This window comes from Chelonoidis abingdonii, chromosome 8 (genome assembly GCF_003597395.2).
Source record: "Chelonoidis abingdonii isolate Lonesome George chromosome 8, CheloAbing_2.0, whole genome shotgun sequence".
Taxonomy (NCBI): Eukaryota; Metazoa; Chordata; order Testudines; family Testudinidae; genus Chelonoidis; species Chelonoidis abingdonii.
Window position 1 is genome coordinate 56,788,699 of NC_133776.1, and position 26,183 is coordinate 56,814,881.

At 42.8% G+C, this 26,183-nt stretch overlaps 1 protein-coding gene across 5 annotated transcripts in view; it reads left to right on the forward strand.

The window, feature by feature from the left end:
* The window catches only part of THAP4 (THAP domain containing 4), a 142,573-nt gene that overhangs the window by 35,975 nt on the left and 80,415 nt on the right, over positions 1-26,183 (forward strand). For 2 of the 5 annotated variants that reach the window (XM_075068634.1, XM_032795900.2), the window contains exons 3-5: positions 382-541; positions 4,177-4,286; positions 5,596-5,699. In XM_075068634.1, the coding sequence (XP_074924735.1) occupies positions 382-541; positions 4,177-4,286; positions 5,596-5,699 (374 nt within the window). The other 3 variants (XM_032795884.1, XM_032795891.2, XM_032795908.1) reach the window with 3 other exon arrangements.

Sequence of the window (26,183 nt, forward strand, 5' to 3'; positions counted from 1 at the left end):
GCCATGTAATGAAGGTATCTTAAATATGTTTTTAGTGCCTAACTTTAAGCCCTGAAGTTTCACAGTTTTCCCTTGAACATACACCTGTTCTTTATCAAGCCTGAGGTTGATGAGCTCTGCATGCAGTCACATGCTGTATTAACTACAAGACCAAGAGGCGAATTGTAAGTCAGACTTTTTCTCCACAGCTGTTGTCCTTTTTTCCCAGCTCCATTCATACTTTGAAGGTGCCACTGATCTAGCACGAAGCAGTGATGATGTATCCTAACATCTGTGAGATGCTTTCTATAACAAACTCTCCCTCACTCTGCGCGGTTGACAGAGAACTCTTAAGCAGATCTCTGAGTCAAAAGTTCCTGATTCTTTCCTCCTTCTCAACAGAGACCCCCCAGCTAAACCCTGTGATTGAGCCTCTGTCCTGGATGCTGGGCACCTGGCTGTCAGACCCACCAGGAGATGGTGACTTCCCTACGATGAAGCCCTTTCAGTACCTGGAAGAGGTGCACATCTCTCATGTGGGGCAGCCCATGCTGAACTTTTCGTAAGTCTAAAACTTAGTTTGTCATGGCAATACCTTTGGATGGAGCGTGCATAAACCCCAACAGGTTTACTGGCTGCACATAAAAAAAAAGTGGTATAGTAAAAATATTCACCCATCAGATGAGAGGATATGATGGGATCTGACTGGGTGGCCTGATTTTAGAGGTGCTGTGCATTAACAGCTCCATTGAAACATGTGCCTGGGTTACACACCTAAATCTGTCAACTGCTATTCTTGATTAAACATTCATCTGCATTTCTGTTCATTTAAACGTTTACAAATCACTGCACACCTCAATGGGAATGCAGAAATAAGTGTCGCAGGCTGGAGAGCAGGACGATAATTTTAAGTGTACACATGCTAGTGACCTGTTGCCAAATGACCACAAGCAGTTAATAAAGCACACCCATGTGGTCCACAAAGTGCAAAGTTTTGAGAGCCAAGCAGCGGAGGACTTGGGAGGCTGGGCAAGAGAGTGGTTCCATGAGAGAGATTTATGTCAGAGTGGTCCAAAGAATCATTATATTTTGAATATCAGTAGGTTTTTAACTTTCTAGACACTTAAACGTGTGTGTGTGTGTGTGTGTACGAGTACAAATATCGCCACAAATTTACACTGGCCTAAGGCACAAGGCAGACAATATTCTTAATGCTGAGCTAGGTACTTTAATAAGATTATCTCTAGAGCTACTCACTCTGCTTCACTGTAGAGCTTCTGCCTAGACCCAGACCCTTTCTGCTATAAATTTAAACAAACAGTCCATGTGTCCTCACACAAGCAGCTATGAAGAGGCTGCTAGATCTGTCCATTTAAATCCTGGCAATCTGTCTATATTGTAGATAATGAAAAAAAATAGAGTGATTAAATGAAGTGTTTAGTAGGGCATAGGGTAAAGAGCTAATTATTTAGTCATTTTGGACATGTAGGTTTAAGAAATTGTGTGCAAAGAAAAAAGAGATTTGGAGGAAGATAGATCTTTTAGCTAACATTTCAGTATTCATGTTGGTAAAAATAAGCTTTTTGTCTGCTACTCAGTTTTGGGTGTAGATTACAAAGTTTACTGCTCTGACTGCAGGAGAAAGGAATAATTACAAGCTCTTAACATAGTGCAAAAGACAGCACACATCCCTAGACAACATGCAGTTTTTGTACTGCTATAAATATGTTGGTTGGGGGTGATTTTTTTTTTAGCTGATATGATTTTACTGGTATAACCCCTAGTGTGGATGTAGTTATACAAGCAGTTATGCCCCTTACATGTGTAGCTTTATTGCCATTCCCATCCAGGAATAAGCTATACTGGTAGAAGCTCATTCATACCAGTATAACTGCATTCCACTAGGAGACTTGTACCTCTTTAACTATACCGGTATAGTTAAAGCAGTACAACTTTTGTGTCTAGATAAGGCCAAACAGGAGAAGTAACATGTTCATAAACAAAGGAGATTATTGATCAGAGTGCAACTGCAAACACACAAAACTTTCCTTGTTTGTGTGCCTAACTCTGCACACAATTCCTTATTTCTCATATAATACTCAATACTCCAGTTGAGGCCTAACCAGCGCAGAGTAGAGCGGAAGAATGACTTCTGGTGTCTTGTTTACAACACACCTGTTAATGCATCCCAGAATCACCTTTGCTTTTTTTGCAACAGTATCACACTGTTGACTCATATTTAGCTTGTGGTCCACTATGACCCCTAGATCTCTTTCTGCCATACTCCTTCCTAGACAGTCTCTTCCCATTCTGTATGGGTGAAACTGATTGTTCCTTCCTAAGTGGAGCACTTTGCATTTGTCTTTATTGAACTTCATCCGGTTTACCTCAGACCATTTCTCCAATTTGTCCAGATCATTTTGAATTTTGACCCTGTCCTCCAAAGCAGTTGCAATCCCTCCCAGTTTGGTATCGTCCGCAAACTTAATAAGCGTACTTTCTATGCCAACATCTAAGTCGTTGATGAAGATATTGAACAGAGCCGGTCCCAAAACAGACCCCTGCGGAACCCCACTTGTTATACCTTTCCAGCAGGATTGGGAGCCATTAATAACTACTCTCTGAGTACGGTTATCCAGCCAGTTATGCACCCACCTTATAGTAGCCCCATCTAAATTGTATTTGCCTAGTTTATCGATAAGGATATCATGCGAGACCGTATCAAATGCCTTACTAAAGTCTAGGTATACCACATCCACCGCTTCTCCCTTATCCACAAGACTCGTTATCCTATCAAAGAAAGCTATCAGATTGGTTTGACACGATTTGTTCTTTACAAATCCATGCTGGCTATTCCCTATCACCTTACCACCTTCCAAGTGTTTGCAGATGATTTCTTTAATTACTTGCTCCATTATCTTCCCTGGCACAGAAGTTAAACTAACTGGTCTGTAGTTTCCTGGGTTGTTTTTTTTTCACTTTTTATAGATGGGCACTATATTTGCCCTTTTCCAGTCTTCTGGAATCTCTCCCGTCTCCCATGACTTTCCAAAGATAATAGCTAGAGGCTCAGATACCTCCTCTATTAACTCCTTGAGTATTCTAGGATGCATTTCATCAGGCCCTGGTGACTTGCAGGCATCTAACTTTTCTAAGTGATTTTTAACTTGCTCTTTTTTTATTTTATCTTCTAAACCTACCCCCTTCCCATAAGCATTCACTATGTTAGACATTCCTTCAGACTTCTCAGTGAAGACCGAAACAAAGAAGTCATTAAGCATCTCTGCCATTTCCAAGTTTCCTGTTACTGTTTCTCCCTCCTCACTGAGCAGTGGGCCTACCCTGTCCTTGGTCTTCCTCTTGCTTCTAATGTATTGATAAGACTTAAGAAATGCAATGGGGAAACTGAGGCACCCACACAGTATTCAGAGGTAACATTAAGAACATTCCCACTTCATCACAACAAATGAGGGGTTGGAAATGCCATCTAGTGACATGGGAAATAGGAAAGAAGTGGAAAAAGTATGCTCTGCTAGTCTGACAGTATTTAATTAGTAATCAAAAGTGCAGGCAGACCCAGCTGCACTAATGGAATTTATTGTTACACACAAGACCCAGAGTAAGACTGACCAGAAAACATAATTGTGGGGGCTGATGGAGTCTACATATGTCTCCAAGTTAGTGTATCTGTGCTTTGTGGGGAAGAGCAATGACTTAATGGCTCTTGTAGCCAGCCTTCCAAACTGGAAGATAGATGGTATAAGGTCAGATATTTAAATGAGTAAGGAGGAGTATATAGGGTAAATGGTGGTCCCCAATCAATGAAAGGGCAGAATTCCCAAGGATCCCTCTCAGTGAGTCCTTGTATTGAGACAAATGAGCTGTGGAAAATTCCAAGCAAAAGCATGAAAAGCGAAGTATCTCTGTAAATGTTAGCTAGGCATAACATGATATATCTTATACAGGTTTAGAACTTGCACTGCTGAAAAGCTGCTTTACTGCTATGCCAACCACCAGTGCATCCATAGTGTGGAGACATTTTTTGTATTCTTCTATTCATAATGTAGGTGCTGCTGGTGACCATACCATTGAAAAATGTATCATTCTCTCGGTGATGAGATTGGGCTGAACACCTTGCTTTTTGCTACTCTTCCAAAGCAGAAATTTGGTAGTTTTAGTGTCCTGATTTCCCAACAGGTTTAATGCTTTCCATCCAGACACCAGGAAGCCAATGCACAGAGAATGTGGATTCATCCGCCTCAAACCTGACACTAACAAGGTGGCCTTCATCAGTGCCCAGAACACAGGTACTGGCCCGATACCCTACCAGTTTGCACTATTGCTTTAAATTTGGGTTCTGTGTGGGAGGGAAGAAGTGCCAGCAGTCTTCTACATCCATGCTTCAGAACATTATTGGACCTGTGTGAGGTTTTCATATAATCTGTTTTAATTGATAATCCAGCACCAGGAAGCAGTACTTCTACCTCCTGGTATGAATGAGCTCTTGCACTGTGAAACCTGTTGTGAGTGACAAGTTGTCAGTGACTCATGTAGTGCTTTGGAAGAAGAACTAGGCCCCTGACTTTCTCCAAGGGCGTCAGAGGACTCTAAACTAGGGTAACACTCCAATCCTATGCGAGGTTAGGGGGTGTCCTGTTTTTGAATAGAACAATAAGTTGGATGGAGATGAAGCTCCCCAAAATACCTTCCAATTTCCAAGCACAGCTTTATAAACAAAGGATGACTAAAAACACTGAAAATCAAATACAGGTCTGGAGCCTTGAAGATAGCAGAAGACAAGCAGCCTGCCAAGCTAAATTTAAGCTGTAACATTTCCATTCCCTTGATGGTATCCTTCTCTCCTCCACTACTCCCTATTTGAAACATAAATTTTTCTGGAAACTGTAGATCCCACTGTGGGTGTAAATAGGCGCACACCCCAGTTCAAAACAGGAAATTGTAAGGATGCAACTCTTCCTATTACAGCTAGCATGTTATTTGGCTAATTGCCAGGTGACTCCTTAGAGACTTCGGCAGGTCACATTTCTTTTAAAAAAGTTCTTACCTGTGTTAACAACACTCCAGGGGTCTACCTCGTATGGGTGCATCAGAGAACTCAGAGCCCCCCCATGGCTTTTTACCACCTTTGCACCCTCTCTATCCTGGGCTACTCAGGTGCCCCTAGCATAATTTAGACAGTCATAATTTACAGTGGCCTTCCCAGGCTGCTTAAAGGGAACAGAGCTGGGGTGAGAACGTCACCCAAATTTTTAGAAGTGAAAGAATATTAAAATCCAGTCAGCATCTCAAATTGCATCTAAAACTACCTAGCAGTCATCTGTTGAGCACTCTGTTAGCTCTCTATTGAACTGCACTTTCATGTTATTGATTCCACTCTGAGTAATGGCACGGCATATCCTGGCAGGTGACTATATCATGTAGGCAGGGAGCACTAGGTTTGCCAATTTGTCTTTCAAATTGTTAACTAGGTTGTTTGTGCTGGTAGATGCCAATAGGGAGAGCTGTGTACACTTACACAGACCTACATGTGTGGTTGCAGTATAGTTAGCCTTTTGTAGCTTGTAATGATGTTAATGATATCCCTTCTCGCTCCAGGTCTTGTGGAGGTGGAGGAAGGAGAAGTGAACGGGCAGGAGCTGTCTATAGCTTCTCACTCTATAGCCAGGATCTCCTTTGCCAAGAAGCCCCATGTGGAGCAGGTGAGTGTCCTGGGGTTTGACATAACCATTCAGTTAGCTGTGATGAATACCTGCCCAACATTGCATCTCCCCAGAGACAGCCAGTTAAGGAGATGCATTGAAAAACATCCTTTTAATCAAACAAAAAAAACTCCACACACAAACTTTAGGATGTTCACAGAAATACTTCAGTCTCTTTCGTCTCTCATTTCCTCTGTAGTCTTCAGAGGGTATTTATTTTTCCCCATTGCTTTTAGGAATCCTTAAGGGGAATGTTATCCCTAAACATCTCTCCAGGATACTTTCGTGGGCCTGATTCTCATTTACACTAAGGCCCCTTTTACACCTTTCTATTGCTCTGGCAGCGTAAAAGGGCCTTGGGGTAAATGAGAATCAGGCCCTATATGTTTGGGAATAAGAGAGAACCTATTACAAACTAACCTGATGGGTGCTATAAGCTTTAATCCAGTTGATAGTTGTGACATGTGCTGAGATACTTGGAGGGAAGAGCTATAGAAATGCTAAGTTACTTATTATTTATTACAGGCAGTGCCAGTGGAACACAGACTCTTCTGTAGCAGTGGCTGGCATTTGGGTGGCATACATAGCACATCAGTAAGGCAGAAGAACTTCTGCTACTGGGGCATATCCCTACTGTGAGAAACACGGCACTGGAATCTTTGATCTCCATGCAGAGCAGACAGGATCTGTTTTTAAACTCTTATCTAAGAGTTTTATGCATCATAAAATGCATGATAATTAGTGTATCTGCCTTGAAATGGTAAGAGCTGAGAGGACCTAGAATTAGTAGTTGTTTTTTATTGCTGGTCTCCCACAACCACTATGATGTGAGAGTACACAAATGAGATATATTGGCACCAGATTTCCTTAGGGTGTTTAGCAGAGCTGCACTGGTACTCTGTAGAGAAGTCTAAGTGCTTTGTTCGCGATTCACAACTTTTTCATTTCAGGTTCTACTCTCTTTCATTTGGGCTTTAGGGTTCCAATCCTCGGTAGGCCATTCCCTTCATTGCTCCTCAAATACAGCTGTGAAACTTTAGTTTACTTTCAATTAATACATTTTGGTACAGGGCTGGGCCTAATTATGTACCTGGACAAACAAACAACTCTCATGTGGGACAACTGGGAGTTGTGGAAGTCCCTGAATGAGCCCTGGTTCTGTATTTATGAAATTTTCCAATGGACTTCGGATCATGCCCATTGGGTGTCAGTAGGATTCTCTCTCGACTTCAGTGGGCTTTGGATCAGACTCACAGAGACATGCACACAAACAACATAAATAGAACACTAGCTACATTTAAAAACAAAACCTAACATTTTCGAAAGAGACCTTGCAACTAATAAACCTAGATCAGTGTTCTGATGGGTTCCCCTCGGGAGCTTACATCTAGTGAACCTAGATCAGGGTCGTGCCACCTGGAACTGGGGTACCACTGAGCCTGACCCACAAGCCTGGGCTACCTGTACACTGTAGTGCTATGACAGGCCCTCAAGCCCCCACCAGCACATGTGCAGGTAGGGACACACCCAGCTGCAGCTACATACAGATGCTGAGATCAGCTCTGTATGGGAAGGCTTCAGCTAAGGAACTGTCCAGCTGCTCAAGTGCACACCCCACTCTGGAGGGTAAACCCAAAATTATACCATCTTGCACTGCACAGGGAACTGTACATCATAAACTCATGAAATTCGCCCTCTCCCACAATGTGGAGAGGAATATACACAGCTTTCTGCCTCAAGTTATGACACACACACACACTGGTTTTAGACAAAACAAAAATGAATGTATTAACTACAAAATACAGATTTTAAGTGATTGATTATAGGGGATAGCAAAAAGATCAAAGCAGGTTATCTAGCAAGTAAACAAAAATGCAATCTACGCTTAATATGCTAAAAAGATTGGATATGAACAGCAAATTCTCACCGTAAATGATTATTTAAGCCAGCTGCAGGCTCTTAAGGGGCAAGCTGCACTTGCTTGTAGCTTAAAACCCCAGGTATTCCTTTCACAGGCTAGAAAACCCCCTAGCCTGGGTCCAGCACCCCCAGTTCAGTACTGTTCCTCAGATGTTTCCAAGAATCTTCTTTAGGTGGGGAGTCAGTGAAGAACCAACATAATGTCACTCCCCTGCCTTAAAAGCTTTTGCATATGCTGGGGAACCCTTTGTCTGCAAGCTTGGTTCCCACATCTTTCAGTGGAAAAACACTGGTATTCCAAGATGGAGTCCAGTACCATGTGATCTGGTCACATGCCCCCATAGTGTCATAAGAGCCATGTTTGTAGTGTCCTCAGGAAGGCTCCCCGGCAAGGCTCCGGGGTCAGAGGTTAGCTTCTTCTAGGACCTATTGTTCTCCCTAATGGTCCATTGACTTGCGTTTCCAGCTCGCCATCTAGACTGACAGTCTTTTGCCTAGTAGGCATTTCCCAGGTGTAAACGTATTTGTAATAGATACATAGACAATATTCCTAACTTCAGATACTAAAATGATACATGCATACAAATAGGGTAATTATATTCAGTAAATTATAACCTTTTTCAATGATATCTCACATGACCTGTCCTGTATAAAATACATCATAGTTATGCCATAATTATATCATCATAATATCTCTATGAAGAATATGGGCTGCGGTGTCACAAGGGTTTCCTCATGGTGTGGACCACATTTTAGTAGAGAGATTGTGTGACTGTGAATGAGAGGGAGTGAAGATATTGCCTGCTTCCTTTCCCTCCTACACATTATACATTACTAGTGCAATAAGGAGACTGAATGCCTGTAGAAGCACCTGGGAAAGAGGAAGAAGAAAAACCAGCATCATGTGACTGGTTCACTCCCTGCAGCTTGTATTTGGGAACCACTGTAAATGTTCCTTGGCTCTTCAGTGCCATCTTTGTTGCTCCCACCAAATTAGGGCCACAGACAGTAAAATATGTTTAATGCAAATGGTTTTTCCAGATAAAGGCATTATGTTACTTGGGGAAATGTCTTTTTAGGGAATGTAAGGCCCTGTCTATGCTTGAAACAGTATTGAAGAACAGTTACTGTGCAGTTATACCACCAGAAAGTTAAAACATGGACCTATTTTGTAGGATCTGTGCAGTCTACCTATATTTTAAGGGTCATACTTAAGACACATTGTTAAGGCTGATTCCTCATGCTGACACTTTGAGTGTAGAAGGTGGGGTCCTGCAAGGATTTTAAAAATTAATACTGGCCACTCCAGCCTTGTATTAAACTCCCAAGGTTACAGCTTTTCTGACCTTGGATGGGTAGATGCTGCCACCACTCAAGTGTAAAAACTCCTTTGAGAACCCAGGAAGGCACACTTGGGAATTTCTTCCTGTGAGGTACCCTTAAGCCCTTTCACCCTGAGAAAGAAAACAAAGGAAATTAGCTGTTGCCACCAGCTAATTAAACAGCATGTGCACAAACCTTTTAGGACACAAAATTCAATCCTGTTCTTAAAAGAGGTACATTTTATTAAAAACAAAAAGAAATACATTTGAAAACTCAGGCTATTGCTAGATTTTAAAAAACCCACTTACAAAAATTTAAGCATCAAGACTAAGCTTTTTGAGGTCCAGCTTAAAGGTTACAAGCAAAACAGAAGCATTTGGGGTTAGCACAGAGGAGTCCACAAGCCATAAAGAAATAAAAAGAAATAAACCTAATTGTGTCTTCCTAGACATTTTCTGATCTACTTACATATCGAGGGGTTTCAAATGAGTAGTTTTTAGATATGATTTAGATGATTTTTCATACTTGGCTCCAAGCTTCTTACAACATAGTTTCAGCCCTGTCTTTCCTTTTCCCCCGAGAACAACAGACAAACTGACAAAGGAAGTTTTTTTGCCGCAATTTTAAAAAGTTCTAGCCTTCCCATTGTCTCTTTTGGTCAGGTGCCCACTCCCTTCCTTTTACCTGTGGACCTTTTAACCCTTTACAGGTAAAGCAAATAGAGAACAGCTACTAAGAGGGATTTTATAGCTAACTTGCTGGCTGGGTGTCCATAAAAGCAAGTTCTCCCTCCCAGCCCCCACCCGTTCATTTATCACACACATCCAGAACTTTAGCATGATTCTTAACATAGTTGGATCCAGTTTATACTGCAGGACACCACTGCTTTAATGTATCGTGGGACAGCTGTGTTTTAACAGAGTTCCTGAAGACTGTTGCAATTGTGGTGTAAATGGGACCCATGGCACTTCATAAGCAGGGCTCCTTTCTCAGCATCCAAAGAGTTTTTCATTACCTTTGAAAGTCTGCACACAGGTCTTGCCGGCCACAGTTTGCAGTCTGGTTTTCCATTTTTACGGCATGTTCAGTTTCTCTTGCCTAGAAGTTCCCCATTTAGCTGCTATACAATGCTGTCTCTGTTCCTCTGTGTTCTGTATAAGGCAGATAAGAAGCAGCCTCCCCTATGACTTGAAGAGTGTGGCATAGCAGGAAAAAGTTTGCCCTTACAGTTCCTCTGGCTGTTCTAATAGGCTTGCAGTAACAAACATTTTGGGAAGTTGTAGCTTCAGTTGTCTGTGTGGGTATTTGGCAGGAAAGGTCCCAATTGCAGAATACTAGGGGGTGGCACTATTTGCAGGTCATTTATTCTGCCAGAGCCTTACCTATGCTTCACATCTCAAATTAAAGGAGATTAGGAGGAACAGTAAACAAAGAGGACAAGCAGTCCTGGGAAATAATTCTTCAGTACAGTGCCTAGCTCTGCACTTTGCCGCCATGCTCTGTTAGGGTCTGTCTTCACTGCAGAGTTCCCAGGCTCTTACTCCAGTGTTGGCCCTAACCCCCTTCCCATCTACACATGCAAACCTCTCATTCAACTTCAGTGGTGCTTTCACTCCAGGCTAACAGGCCTGGCAGGGCGGGAGGGGGGTATGGGTTAGAGCACAGGTTCAACTTGAGCTAGTAATCTGTCATTTTGCAGTGTGGACACAAGCTAAATCACTTGGGTGCTTTTAGTTCTCCAGTGCTTTCCTTCTGAGCACCCGGGGGAACTGTGAGAAAGGCAAGTTCTCCCACAATTCGCTGGGAAAGAATCATAAAGCAGCTCAGCTCACTACAGCACAAAGAACCAAGAGATGTGCCCCCAGAAGTCCTAGCCAAAGCACCATGAGTACAACACCAGTCCGGACCCAGTAATGGGGGTCTGGCTTTGCAGTGTTGCTGCTCACATCCAGGCTTGACTAACCCAAGTGTGGATAATTGGTATAACAGTGCAGAGAAGATATACACAAAGCATGAGACCAGAGCAGAAACTGACTAGGCGATAAAGCTCAAACCACCGAGATCCCGTGTGTCATAGGCCAGGCACTGTGGCAAGGAGGCTTGGAACTGCCAGAATGATAGCTGGCCTTGCTGTGTGAGGAAGCTTAGGCTGCAGGATATATGTACTGTGACTTGGGCTCTACTGTGAGGGAACTCTCTGCCAGAGCTCTAGAGCTGGAGTTAATAGGACACTGCTGTGAGGAAGCTTACGCTGCTGGAGTTAGTGCTGGCATATTGAGGGCACAGCAGGAGTCCTAACTGCTATTTGTGAAGTCACAGTTGCAGAGTAACAGCAAGAAGCAAACCTAAAAACTGCCCCAAAAAAATAATAGGTACCAATCCAGTCTTGCATGTATTTTACTGTGAGCTACTGAATATTAAAGTTGAATTACTTCAGTATCTAAACTGTTTGAGATTGGATGTAGCTAGAGAAAAAGAGTATTAAGTATGGATAATACTCACTGACCACCTCTAACTACAGAAAACGCAGTGCTATTTTATTCTGGACTTTAAGGATCAAACCTGCAGCCTGGCTTTAACTGATCTCACCTTAGTGCCGGAGTAAAGATTGCAGTTGCAAATAACTGTGGGCCCAAATTTGCGCAGACACAATCTGGGTCCTAGTGTGTGTGGTCTGATTTGCATGCACAAAATTGTGCCCATAATTGTTTGGGCCTGCAGAAATGGAGACCAGTGTCTGAAAGACTAGCCTTGGCTATCATGTCAAATTAAAAAAATTAGAGGAGTTTTTTAAAACTAAGGGCTGGGAGAAAGCCGACAGGTGTGGAGGAGCACACAGTTCAGACAGACCCATCCCTTAGGGGATGACATTAAAGGGGATACTGTATAGCCTGGTAAAGAGGAGAGGATAAAAGTTGATAAAGTACAGGTAGGAGCAGAAGAGAGAGAGAGAGAGAGTCAGATGAACGAGTCCCATTCCATTACGTCACATGAAGGCAGACAAACTAAATATTGACACATTTTATAAGTGCTTGTATACAACTGAGAGAAGTCTAAATACTAAGATGGGTGAACTTGAGTGCTTAGTATTAAATGAGAATATTGAGAATAATAGGCTTCACAGAAACTTGGAACAATGATAATCAATGGGACACAGTAATATACAGGATACAAAATATATAGAAATGACAGTAAGTCATGCTGTCAGGGGAGTAAGAAAGAAAGCAGAGAAAAGTATAGTAAAAATCTTAAATGAATCAAACAGTACCATCGAAACTCTATGGATAGAAATTCCATGCTATAAGAGTATAGCAGTAGAATGGTGACTGTGATTGGGAAATGCTCAAGGAGATTAGAGAGGCTACAAAAAAAGAAAACCCAACAACTGTTTCTAGAAACCATTAATGACTGCTTCATGGATCAGATAGTCTTGGGGAGATGCAATTCTTGATTTAGTCCTAAGGATCTGGTCTAAGAGGTGAATATAGCAGAACAGCTGAGTAATAGCGACCATAATGTAATTAAATTTAACATCCTTGCAGGGTGGAAAACACCAAAGAAACCCACCACATAAGGAAGTACTTCTTCATACAATGCACAGTCACCCTGTGGAACTTGTTGCCAGATGATGTTGTGAAGGCCAGAAGTATAAATGGGTTCAAAAAAGAATTAGATAAGTTCATGGTGGATAATACCATCAATGGTTAATAACCAAGATGGTCAGGGGCGCAACCCCATGCTCTTGGTGTCCCTAGACCTCTGACTGCTACAAGGTGAGACTGGATGACAAGGGATGGATCACTCAATAGTTGCCCTGGTCTGTTCACTCCCTCTGAAACATCTAGCATTAGCCACTGTTGGATGACATACTGGGCTAGGGAGACCATTGGTCTGAGCCATTGTGGCCATTCTTACAAATTATCTCACCAGTGCAGATAGTCATGAGCTTCTGTCATCTTTCTAGTTATCTAATTTCTTATTCTTAGTGATTTATAGAGCTCTTATCATCTTGGTACCAGAGTGCTTACAAACTTTTAAAATAAAATAGGTAGAACTACTCAATCGCTGCTGCTGGCTGAAATATTGGCAGCCATATTTTCAGGAGAGGGGGGCGGAAATTGGCATACAGCTGAATAAAATAAGTGTCTTACTTCATTCCCTGAAGTTTGTACAACTCTGCCAAGGGATAGGAATTCCAGAACTGGGGACCTCTGCTAAGAGAGTTCACAAGAGTTCAGTCCCAAGCTCTGAAAGTTAAAATCAGCTGAGAGACTCTTATTGACATGTTGAGGTCTAAGACAAGAGATGGTTCCTCGGGTAGTTGGCTCCCAGACCATTCAGAGTTTCAAAATGATCACCAACACCTTGACTTTCACCTGGAAACAAACAGAAGCCCAGTGCAAAGACAAGTGTGAGCATTGTGTTCTTTTGGCTGTTTATTCCACTTGAGAGGCTGGCAGCTACATGCTGTACCAGCTGGAGCTTCTGTTATAAGAGTGGTCCTAAGTAGAGCTCATTACTGTAGTTTCGCAGAAAGCTGACTAAGGCATAGGTCATAGAATAATAGGGTTGGAAGAGACCTCAGGAGGTCATCTAGTCCAATCCCCTGCTCAAAGCAGGACCAACACCAATTAAATCATCCCACCAGGGCTTTGTCAAGCCAGGCCTTAAAAACCTCTAAGGATGGCAATTCCACCACCTCCCTAGGTAACCTACTCCAGTGCTTCACCACTCTCCTAGTGAAATAGTGTTTCCTAATATCCAGCCTAGACCTCTCCCACTGCAACTTGAGACGATTGCTTCTTGTTCTGTCATCTGTCTCCACTGAGAACAGCTTAGCTCCATCCTCTGTGGGAACCCAGCTTCAGGTAGTTGAAGGCTGCTATCAAATCCCCCCACAGTCTTCTCTTCTGCAGACTAAATAACCCCAGTTCCCTCAGCCTCTCCTCTTAAGTCAAGGGTCCTAGCCCCCTAGTCATTTTCGGTGCCCTCCGCTGGACTCTCTCCAATTTATCCACATCCCTTCTGTAGTGGGGGGACCGAAACTGGACATAATACTCCAGGTGTGGCCTCACCAGTACTGAATAAAGAAGAGTAATCACTTTCCTCAATCTGCTGGCAATGCTCCTACTAATAGAGCCCAATATGCTGTTGGCCTTCTTGGCAACAAGGGCACACTGCTGACTCATATCCAGCTTCTCATCCTCTGTAATCCTCAGATTCTTTTCTGCAGAACTGCTGCTTAGCCAATTGGTCCCCAACCTGTAGTGGTACATGGGATTCTTCCTTCCTAAGTGCAGGACTCTGCACTTGTCCTTGTTGATCCTCATCAGATTTCTTTTGGCCCAATCCTCCATTTGTCTAGGTCACTCCGGACCCTATCTCTACTCTCCAGCGTATCTACCTCCCCCACAGCTGAGTGTCATCTGCAAACTTGCTGAGGGTGCAATTAATCCCATCATCCAGATCATTAATAAAGCTGTTGAACAAAACCGGCCCGAGGACCGACGCCTGGGGCATTCTGCTTGATACCGGTTGCCAACTAGATATCAAGCCATTGATCACTACCTGTTGAGCCCAACAATCTAGCCAGCTTTCTATCCACCTTATAGTCCATTCATACAATCCATACTTTAACTTGATGACTATTACTAGGTCTGCATTAGAGAGAAGTTGCAGTTTCCTAGCGAGATACAAAGGATAAAAGGCACTGCAGTCCTTATGACCTTTGTCTCTGTAGTACTCCCTTGTGGCCTATCAGGGCACAACTCACCCAGCCCTGGGCCTCCTCTGGTAGGTTGCTGTCTCTTCCAAGGTTCGATGTAGCTGTGCTTTCGCAAGACCCAACCCTTCTATTCAGGGCTTGTTTGCAAACAGTCAGTACTTCAGCTGGTCCCTCAGGGTCTGGTCATCCCTTGTCCAACTGGCAAGCTAGCCCAGTCTCTGGGCTGCAACCAGGCATCTCATATCAGGAGAAGGACAGCACTACACTCCTTCCTACTCTGTCCTGAATGGGCCTACATCTTCTTCTTTTAACTCCCCTCTCCATGCCTGATGCCGGTGTAAAACGGTGGGACCAATTGGGTCCACAGACTCTCATTAACCCTCTCATCACCAGTGTGGAGCCTGCCTGCTCTATCACTGTCACCTTTGCAGAGAGCCCTGTGGTAGCAATAGTCCCAAATCTTGTGAGCCATTTCGGTGAGGGCATTCATCCTCAGCTGACAGCATAGATCTTACTCCTGCTTATTCCTCCAAATGCTTCTTCTAGCTTGGAAGCATCACTTATGTAGAGTGAATCACCTTCAACATTTCAATCCCCACCAACTTGGTCAGTCACTCAGGGAGTGATGTCCACTGCAGTAACTTTGTTGAAAAGGAGACATACAGCTGACTATCATCAGCACTTCAATGATTCCACAATTCTAAAGGTTGTACAGGTCTCAGTCCTGACAAATGTTCTGTTTAATAGTGCTGCTGATACATCATTATTTTTTCTGCTGCTTTTGATTAGTAGAGCCATTTTAGTTCACCTACTACTGCCACTTATTTCTCATCTGAAATCTGTGTACTTTGACATCAAAACCCTTTTGACAGTAGCTAATTGTGAGGTCACAAATGATTACATTGTGACTTCAGATGAGAAATAGGTGGCCAGAGAAGCCAAAAATAGCAAAGATTCTGGTTCTTTACCTTTTGTATTTCTCATTTGCATGAACCATGAACAGAATTATGTCAGATGAGAATTACTGTCAAACTTTCCATAGGGCATCACAAGTCAATAATCTATCTGGGCCACCAATGAACATTTTATAGCGAGAGTCACACAAAGTGGGGGAGGGGAATGATATTTACAGGTTTTTTAAAAGCTAAAAAACACATTTTCAGCAGTTGAGATTTCAAAGTGATTCCTGAACTGTCAGAAGAGGTAGGGCCAGAGCTGAAAAAGAAAATGTTTATATTCTCCTTGGAGTGGCTGTGGAAAAGATTGATTTCTACATATTTTTACTTTTTTTAAAAGCTGTTTATTAAAACCTACGTACAAAATCTTGACACTCTTGTATATGGAAAACAGCATTACTAAGCCAAAGGCTTTACATGTCCATCATTACTTTATACTGTGTATAAACAGCTGGGGCTCACAAGAAGAAACTTGCTCATTAGAACTTCCCCTGGATGCATGCCCTAGAGAAACTGATGTACTGAACCCAATTTACTGAGTCTAGAATGCTGAAGATTTGTTATTCTTTGGGGGTGATTGTGTTTGTAAAGTAGCTCAATAATCTCTTCCTTGCTTTTGTACGAGAGTAATAAAACAAGTTGATGCATGTGAAATGGAGCTCATGTAGCACAGATCTGTGGGGGGATCACTGCTTCTGGGCCGCTCTTCTATCGTATGCCTGGTACACCTAAAAATTAGATGGTTCTAGCTACATTGCACAGGGCTGTGAACATGTCATGCCCTGTGCAACAGAGTTAGTTCAACCTAGCCTTCACTGTAGATGCAGTTTGGTCAACAGAAGAATTCTTCTATTGATCTAGCTACTGTCTCTTGGAGGGGTGGATTACCTACACAAACAGAAATCCACTTCCTTCAACATAGGAAACACCTCTACAGCAGCTGCTGTATCACAGATGCAGTGCCATATCTGTGCTGCTGTAGCTACTTTAGTGTAGACATACCCCTAGACACAAGATAATGGGAAGCAAGGTTGGAGACTTCCAGTAGCCCACTCTCACTTCCAAAACCAAGATTGTTCATGGGAGGCTGCTAATGCTTCTCCCACGTGGTACCCCCCCCCCCAACCCATAGATGTGACAAACAACCCCACACAAAATAAATGTCTTTTGTCGTAGACCTACCCACAACCCACTGCCACATGTACTCTTTTTATGTGAGGCAACCAACCTTCATCCCTCCCACTTACAGTACCTGCTGCTCCAAAAGAGGCATCCCTCCATGCATACTTCCTCCTCTCTATGCCCATTTCACTTTACTCTGTCTTTGTTTGCTTATTTTTTGAGAAGCAGTGAGCTCCCCTGGCTTCCATGATGTGCAATGGCTTTTTGTCTCCATCAGGGACCTGAAACTCCTTTTGAATCAAACTAAGTTTAAGAAAAAAACCTACAGTTCATAGAAGTAACAAATTATTCATTCTGTTTCCTTCTTCCAACATTCAGCTATCATTATCCAATATTTGTATTGTGGTAGCATCTAGGACCCCTGGCTGTGGACCAGAACCCCATTACAGTATGCATTGTACAAACCCAGAACAAAAAGACCCTGCCCTATAGAGCGTATAATCTAATACCCACAATAAGAAAACTATGGATTTTAGTGAATGTACTTGTTTTTAAACAGGCTAGTTTTTGAATAGGATGAAAACCCCCAAGCTGAAGCAGAGCACTGCATGTCACAGTACTTTTGCTGAGATATAATAAAGGTTCTTCCAGTGGCACTGCAGAGCCCATGTGATGAGTATTCTGGCACACCAGGGAGTAAATATTGCTCTATTTAATCTGCCAATTTTAAGCCTCAGCAGTCATGGCATCTGCATGGCGTCCTTCTGTGATTTGGCAGAGTCCATGTTAGAGAGCAGTCAACCAGACTCATTTTGAAGATTAATGATCCTTGTCTCCTCTTATGGGAGAGTATCCTATTATCAACCTTGTTACAAGGTGTGGCTGGCCAGGGTAGTAATTATTTGAATGTCTGCTAGATCAATGGGCTGGTGTTTTTTCTGGAAATTGTGGGTATATTTCTCGGCTCTGGCTCTTCCCACAAGCATTAAACACAGCTATAGAGAACCTTTCATTTTTATTTGCATACGTATTAATGATGTTTTTAAAAGCATGACTTTGGCTTTGCTTTAGCTGACTTTAATGTCAAACTAAAGAAAGACTGATTCAGTCATAAAACCAGCCAGGTGGCCAACCTGTTCCATTGTGATCATGAAGGAGAAAGAAACCTTCTTGTCTCAATACAGTCCTTTCTAACCAACATTATTCTATAAAACCTTTCTTACACACTAGATTTCAGTCTTTTGCTCTCTGGAGTTACCATGTGTCTGAGAAAAACTAGGAGAAATGTTCTCATGTTTGAGTAGCCCTTTCTTCTGAACTTGCTTCCCCTCTCAGCTGAGTCCATCCTTCAAGAGTCCCGTCAGGAGGTCAGTTACACAGCAAAATATGGCTGAGACCCAGGATTCCTTTCAACTTAGGTTGGGGCAGTGGCAGAGTTGACAGCATTCAAAGTAATTGTTCCTCCATCGGAGAATCCTTTGTTCTCTTTGGAGTTAGAGGAACTCAGCAAACACATTCCATTGGTAACAAGAAAAGCAAAAGATCTAGCATTTTTCATTGTAACCACAGAGAGGAAAAGCAACTTCTTAAAGATTTAAAGGAGCTGTGTCCTTGCAATATGTCCTATGTTCTTGCGGGATCTGTGCTATTTCTGTCTGAAAATATTTGGTGGAAGAGGGAAGAAGCAGCCACCCCAGAGCATCTGTGCAGAAAAGACAATTTCCTATATAGGGTAAGCACTGGAGAGAGATGGCGAAATGGGAATCCATAGATCTGCTGTGTGGAAGGATGAAAAACATATGTAGGTAGGACTGATTCAGGATCCATTTGTGGTTGCTCCTAGTATTTGTTGCCTGGGTCAGCAGTGACTGGGACTGCTGTTGAAGCAATATTCTGATTTTTAAGGAGTCAGTGCTTTGTATTGCTGAACAGTGACATCTCCCTCTAATTTTCAGGGTACCATTGACTGGCTACCATAATAGTCCTGTCCAGTCCTTGTTAGCTAAAATGAGTATAGTTGTGTTCTGGGGCTTTAAAGGTGGGAGATCTTAAACTTGGGGGATTAGGAGATCCTCAGATATATAAGCAACTTTCCTCCACATATATATGTAACATAGACGCACACGCTGCCTAGATGGAAAAGATTTGCATTTTGCTAGCTACCTCCCTTTTGAAACAGGGTGACATGGGTGACAAGTGATGAAAGCTGCACAGAGAGAGCCTGAATAGTACATTCAAAGGAGGGGAAATAACTGTATGTGTTGATGACGGTAACAATGGGTACCTCAGACTGTGTAGCTCAGAGAACAGCTAACTAAGGCTGTCTCTGCTCTTCGACGTAGGGATGTGACTCTTGCTCATATAACACGTAAGAGTTAGCGCAAGTATAAATAGCAGTGTAGCCGCAGTAGCACTGGTAGTGGCAGCAGAGGCCCAGCTGACCCACACTGAGTACAAACCCACCTGCAACCGGTAAACTCTAGGAACCCATCAGGTTCTACTGGAATTATTCTCCCTCTGGTTGCTGTGAAATTCACTGGAACATTTGTTTATATGAAAATCATACTGCCCTTTAATTTTCTCTCAGAGCAGTACAAGATTGGCAGTAACTTTTCATTTTGCTTTGACCAGCTTTACTCCCTTTGGGCATGGTTTGTCCTTTGATCTCAGGCCATTGGTCACCTGAGGGAGAACAAAGCCAGACAGACCCCTGCAGTGTGAAGTTTGGAATTCCATTCCTCAATGCACACAAGATTCTACATCTCCCATAAGCTTTTTAAACTAATCTTAACTCTCCTGAAATTAGCCTTTCCTGCCACATAATGCCTTGGAGCCAGATTGCGGCTGGCCCCTGCACTCCAGGAAGGAGGGCACAGAGAGTGTCCCTTCATGTGCCTCTCATGCAGGAACCAGCCCCAGCTGCAGTGACTTACTGTTGCTAGCCACACATAAAGGACCATGGCTAAGGAGAGTGTACACAGCAATGGCTGCACTCCTGAGAACTCCTGGAGACTAGTGCACCATGAGGGGCAATGCCCCTGGGAATTCCTTGTGGGCTGTGTGGCTTACCACAGGCCACCACCTTAAAGGCATAACTGAGCACTCAGCTCTCTGGGAAGAGCTTCTTAGCACTCAAAGCACTAATACTGGGAAATAATACATCCTGCAAATGCAGAGACTCACTACTCTGCCTTGTTTGAAACGTCCAGTTGTGGAACCATAGAAATCAGAGCTGGAAAAGACCTAAGGGATTAGGTCATTCAGTTCATTCCCCTGTCTGTAGAAGATTCCTTCTTATATGTTAGGATTTGGATAATAGGATCAGAATTGTTTGTGGATGATTGAAGATGAAGTATATGAATGTTGTCAACTCCAAGCATTCAAAAACTATGACTCAGGGTCTGCAATCGCGAGATTGTCTTAGAAATCATGAGATTTAAAAATCGTACTGTTTGTATTCTTTTTATGTCTTTTAATTCTGAAGTGTTTAGAATTCACGTTTTCAAGCTTTTTGGTACAATCTGAGCACTAAAAACTTACTAAAAAATAAGAAAAAGCTGAGATTCTTGGGTAATAAAATTATTCCAACAGTTGGAGGTTTAAAAAAAAAAACAAATATCACAAGACCTGCAATACATGCATCAGAATTAGCAATTTTGCATTCCCTCTGAAGCACCTGGCATTGGCCATTGTCAGAAGACAGGATACTGGGCTAGATGGACATTTGGTCTAACCCAGTATGGTTGTCCTTATGCATAATATAGAGGTGATTGCTTGACATAAACACAAACAAAATAACCCCCTTCAAAATATTGTTAATGTAAAAGGAAGTTTAAGAGCTTAAACACCAAAGTCAGGAAATTTTAAAGTAAGGTTCTCGCACCTTATTTTGTTGCTTATATTGCAATCTTTTATTGTGCAATTACACAATATACAGTGTATGTAGAAAGACAAAATGTAGCATAAGCCCTTGTAAGGCTATCAGGAAGTAGTGCAGTTCATTTGTATTTGCTGAGATAAATCACTTTCCTTTTTCTAGACATCCAACTACTCTTTAAGATCAGCCATTTCTGTCGCAGAGAAGCACATCGCACATGGTCTAACCGGTCCAGATTGAGTTAGTTTTGAGATTAGAACAGAACAGGAATTTTCAGTTGCAGCTTCATGTTTCCCATAATGGAGTCATCTCAGGACACATCTGTATTCCAGCAGTATCAAAAAGGGGTGGTCTAATCCTTGCTGCGCCACTGATCTGATTTATGAATTTGGCAAGTCATAAAGCCTTTGTGTACTTCAGCTTCCATAAATTGGAGATAACAATTCCTGCCCTTATTAAAGTGCATTGAGGTTTTTCAATGAAAAGTACAGATCATTATGAATAATAAAGTAGTGTGGTGCCCAGCCTGTACAACCTGTGTTATATCATCTCCCCCACCAAATTGTCTTTAGTTTACAGTTACGAAATGCAGTTGTGTTGATAAGGTTGCTCAGGCAATAAAAATCAAGGAAATCACCACTTAAACCAGAATTCACATCCAGCCTCAATCTGTATGCCATCGCACCCAGATACCAAAATGCCCAAACAGCCCCATAACAGATACATTTTCAGTCTAACATAGAACCACTTCGTCACAATCACACTGAAATGCAGAAGCTAAACCCCAGCCTCAGACAGATTACAATAAATTGCCTATAGACATACATGTACTGGTGAAAAGTCTAGTGTATTAGCTCTAGAGGAAAAGGGCAAAGGTTGGAGTTCAGCTTCTGAGTGATTTGTCAGGAACTGGAGGTGTGCATTTTGATTGGTTCTCTGTTGGAATTGAAAGTGGGTTTGTTGTGTTGCTGCGCTGTGTTGGTGTGTTACTTTGTGTGTGTGTGCGTATATGCATAGGTGAGTGTGTGCTAAGGGATGCAAGTTGTGTGAATGTCTTGTTTTTTACCGATAGTGTTGATGGGAAGTGCATTTGAGCAGTCTTAACAGCATGACAGTGTTTTTGTGAAAGCCTCATTCTTCCTTATTCTTATTCTCAAGCCTCCCCAGGAAAGGGGGTGAAGTGGCTTGTGGGGGTACTTTGAGGAAACAGGGACTCCAAGTGGAGAGTGTACACAGCAATGGCTGCACTCCTGAGAACTCCCGGAGACTAGTGCACCATGAGGGGCAATGCCCCTGGGAATTCCTTGTGGGCTGTGTGGCTCACTTGGTGGTGGTAGCAATACCGTCCAAGGACAAGGAAAGTATTTGTGTCTTGGGGAAGTTTTTAATCTAAGCTGGTAGAAATAAGTTAGGGGGTCTTTCATGTGGGTCCCCACATCTGTACCCCAGATTTCAGAGTGGGGAGGGAACCCTGACATCCTCCCTCCAAATCCACCTCCTCTATGGCCTCTTGTTAATCCTCGGGAGTAAGACAGGACAGGAGAGAATTATAGCCCACATTGTCAGAAACATGGAACACCCAGCTCTGCTGCGGAGGCAGCTGCCCCCTCTAGTATTGGCTGCTTGCATTCTCTGATGAGTCTGAACTTTTCTTGGTGGAGATAAGTACGGTTTTGTTAAATTAGGGCAATAACTGTTTGTGTTAAAGAGTCACTTTTCAAAAGTGTCATATGCCCAAGTTATTTTGAAAGTGTGCGTATGGGTGGAGTTTGGAGCTTCAGGGGACCGTGCTTCTTTAGCTAGACAGAGATAAAAAATGGTGAGACTGGCAGAGCCAAATGTCAAATTTACAAAAGGCATCATTTAAAAAAACCTTTCGTCTGCAAAAGAGCGTGAATATTTAACTGTAAAAGTTATGGAAAATTCCACTGTTCTCAGAGTGATTGTATTAAATTGGAACCCATTGTTAAATCCTTAAGGAGAGAAATAGCAGGATTAAATCCTGCTTTAACTACAGATCTCAACAGTCCTAACTCTTGAGTCACAACCAACGCCTCCCTCATAACAAATGTTCCTGTTCTGTTTGGTGTCTCCGATGCTGAAGCACTCTAAGATGATAATGTAAATAAAGCCATTAGAATAAGGACAAACGTTTTTTCAGCTGTTTGTTTTTAAAAGCAAGAAAGAGTTTGATCTAAATCTTGAAGTCTGTAGATATAAATATATACAGCTGACAACAGCATCTTATTTTAAGAGACATATCATTTGGAAGGTATTTTGTACAGTATGGTCCAAAATTGTGGCTCCATTGGGAAACTTGTAGACTGTAACACTGTCCTTTGCATTTTCAGTTCTTCCTTTCAGTTGAATGCACCACATATAATGAATTTTTAAATTTGACTAGTTGATCCCATTAAATGTAACCACTTGGCAGAGCTATCAGACTGAGTTCCCTCAGTCCCTGAAACTTCATTTCCGCTAATCCCTGAGACTGTGTTCACGATGAGAAGGAGCAAAGGGGGCCAAGCAATGTAAACAAATCTTGTTGATGACATGCAGAAAATCTGCACTGAAATAAGTCACAGGGCCAAAATGCTGAGCTTGTGGAGTCTATATCAAGATACTTTCAGGCACTGCTGATCACTCAGGGTAATCCTGTGCATTTATATGGGTAGTCATATGAACACTTCTGTGCAAGGCTCCATAGAATCCACAGCTGCAGCTCCATATATTCCACCTCTTGCTGCAGAATTGTTCTCCAGGATCAAAGCTTTCAAAATCATGGGCCTGATTCCCCACTCTTTTGCACCAGTTTTATGCTAGTGTAGCTCACTGACTTGACGGAAGCCTTTACGGTACCTTGAAGATGTAAACCAATACAGTGCATCTTCCCGAGTCTGCTTACAGTCTGAAACAATAGCTCTGAGAAATGTAAACTGCCCTGTTCAACTCGATGGGTTAAATCTCTGATCTAAGCCTGTGTATACTAGGGATACTTGTGGCAGTGTAGCTACAGCAGTGCCAGGACCTCATGTATATGCTCTGCACTGATGTGGCTTAGCCCATATTACACCAGTGACACTGCTACAAATGAGATGAATGAAGTGTCAATATTAACTATTTCACTGCTGATCATTTTAGCGGAAGATAATGTGTTTAATCCCAAAGGCCCAGCTCCTCCAAGGGATTTACGTTTTGTGACAAAGTTCCTCCTCTGCCTTGGTGGGTCCTGCACTTATTGGCAGATTTGCTCACCTCAGTGATCTTCCCCACAGTCTGGATCAGCTCCTCCTGTGTCAGATCAGGAGTTGGGACGTTTGGGGGGAACCCAGGCACACCCTCTACTCCAGCTTCCAGCCCAGGGCCCTATGGATTGCAGCTGTCTATAGTGCCTCTTGTAACAGTTGCATGACAGCTACAGCTCCCTGGTACAGCTCCCTGGGCTACTTCCCCATGGCCTCTTCCAAACACCTTCTTTATTCTCACCACAGGACCTTCCTCCTGGTGTCTGATAACGCTTGTACTCCTTAGTCCAACCAGCAGCACACCCTCTCGCTCTCAGCTCCTCTTGCTCCCAGCTCCTCTCACACACTTCCTCTCCTCTGGCTCCTCCCCCACCTGACTGGAGTGAGCTCCTTTTTAAACCCAGGTGCCCTGATTAGTCTGCCTTGATTGGCTGCAGGTGATCTAATCAGCCTGTCTGCCTTAATTGGTTCTAGCAGGTTCCTGATTACTCTAGTGCAGCCTTTGCTCTGGTCACTCAGGGAATAGAAAACTACTCATCCAGTGACCAGCATATTTGCCTTCTACCAGACTCCTGTACCCCGCTGGTCTGGGTCTGTCACAGTTTCTAATTTAAAATTCTAAATACCTTTAAGGAGTTGGGCCAGACTGCTTCCCCCTCAGCTGCCCAAATATCCAGCTTCCCCCTGATGATTTCTTCAGTGCAATTAATCATGGTCTACACAAAACTTTTGGACGTACTGAAAGCTGCCAGTGTGTGAATGTGATGTCAAAATAACTGACCTAGGGAGCTGCTGTACTGAGTATTATTAATTGTCTTAATTACAGGCCTAATGTTTTCATTGAAATGAAGCTACTTCATAATTTCCAGTCTGCCCCAGCTGTCTGCTGCAGAATTTAGGTCCAGCTTGTTACAGAGTACGTTGGAATTTGCTGCTAATAATCATCAGAGATGGAATTTGGCTTTGCTTTATGTGAGCATTCATATTCTGTCAGAGGCAGTGATTTGTATTTGAAATTTAGCAAACTGGAAATGAGGTAAGAATGGCCAAAGCCCTAATGGCTGCTGCTATTGTGCAGCAGGAGATGCTTTTAAAGAGTGTGTAACCTCTGACACACAGCCTGTTTATTAGTGTGTTTGTTTCTGTTTGATGACTGGCATATTTTCTTATATTCCATCTGCATTAATACATTTTGCCAGCTGTACTTCAGTCCATCCCTTTCAGTGTATGCTGTTCTCAGTGTAGGACTCAGCTGTGCAGTACAGTTGCAGCCATCGTTCTGACAGAGGTGCTTTCTCTTAGAAAGTTGCTCTCTGCGTTATTGGAGCGTACAGTGTGATTATTCCCAGATTCGCCACATGCTCTTGTAACAAACCAACCTATCTGGGGGCATAGGGAAGGGAGTACTGCAGCAGTCCTTCAGATTTTGCCTGTGGAAGTCTGTCAGACATGAGAAGGGCTAGGCCAGTAACTTTCAACTAAGGAAATAAGAACCAAGCTTATTCTAGCCCCAGATGTTGGTTTACTTCATTTAAAAAAAAAATGCTAACCAGAACAAAATAAAGGGCTGTGTGTGTTTATTTCCCTCTCAGATTACCAGAAAATTTAGGCTCAATTCCGATGGGAAACTAGAACAGACCGTCTCCATGGCAACCACTGCGCAGCCAATGACTCAGCACCTTCACATTACCTACAAAAAGGTGACACCTTAAAAATAGGAGAGTAGGGTTTCCCCGCAGAAAAGGCGGAGCCTGGAGCCTAAGGACAGAAGCCTATCTTGGTGACCCACATTCACACCTGATTACAGGAGGGGGAGGCAGGTGAGCTACACATGCTGTTGGGAATGTTATGCAGGTGTTTCTGTAACGGTATATATAAAAAACAAATAAAAAGCCTTTATTTTTACGGCTGTGGCTTTGGACCTTATTGCTGTGCGGACCATAAATTCCTCTGCTGTGGCAGTGATTAAACAAGGGGTTTCTCAGGCCTGTTCCACAGAGAGTTAGGAGGGCTGGCAGATTCAGCCTTCTAATCTTTTATACATCTAAACGCATTGCCAAAAAAACAAAACAGGAAGATAAAAGCAGCAGCAGCAATACAGGATGTGACAGACAGAATTCTCCATTCCATGTAACGCAATACAGGCTAAAGTAGAACACCTCCTACTGTGGGACAGAGAGAACTGCCCTGGGGCCAAAACCTGCAAGGTACTCAGCAACCACCCAGAGGTGGCAAATACCCTCACCCGCTTTACTTCAGTTAGACTAGAGCGGGCTGAGTAGCTAGCAGGATGAAGCCCATAGAGGATCTGATCTG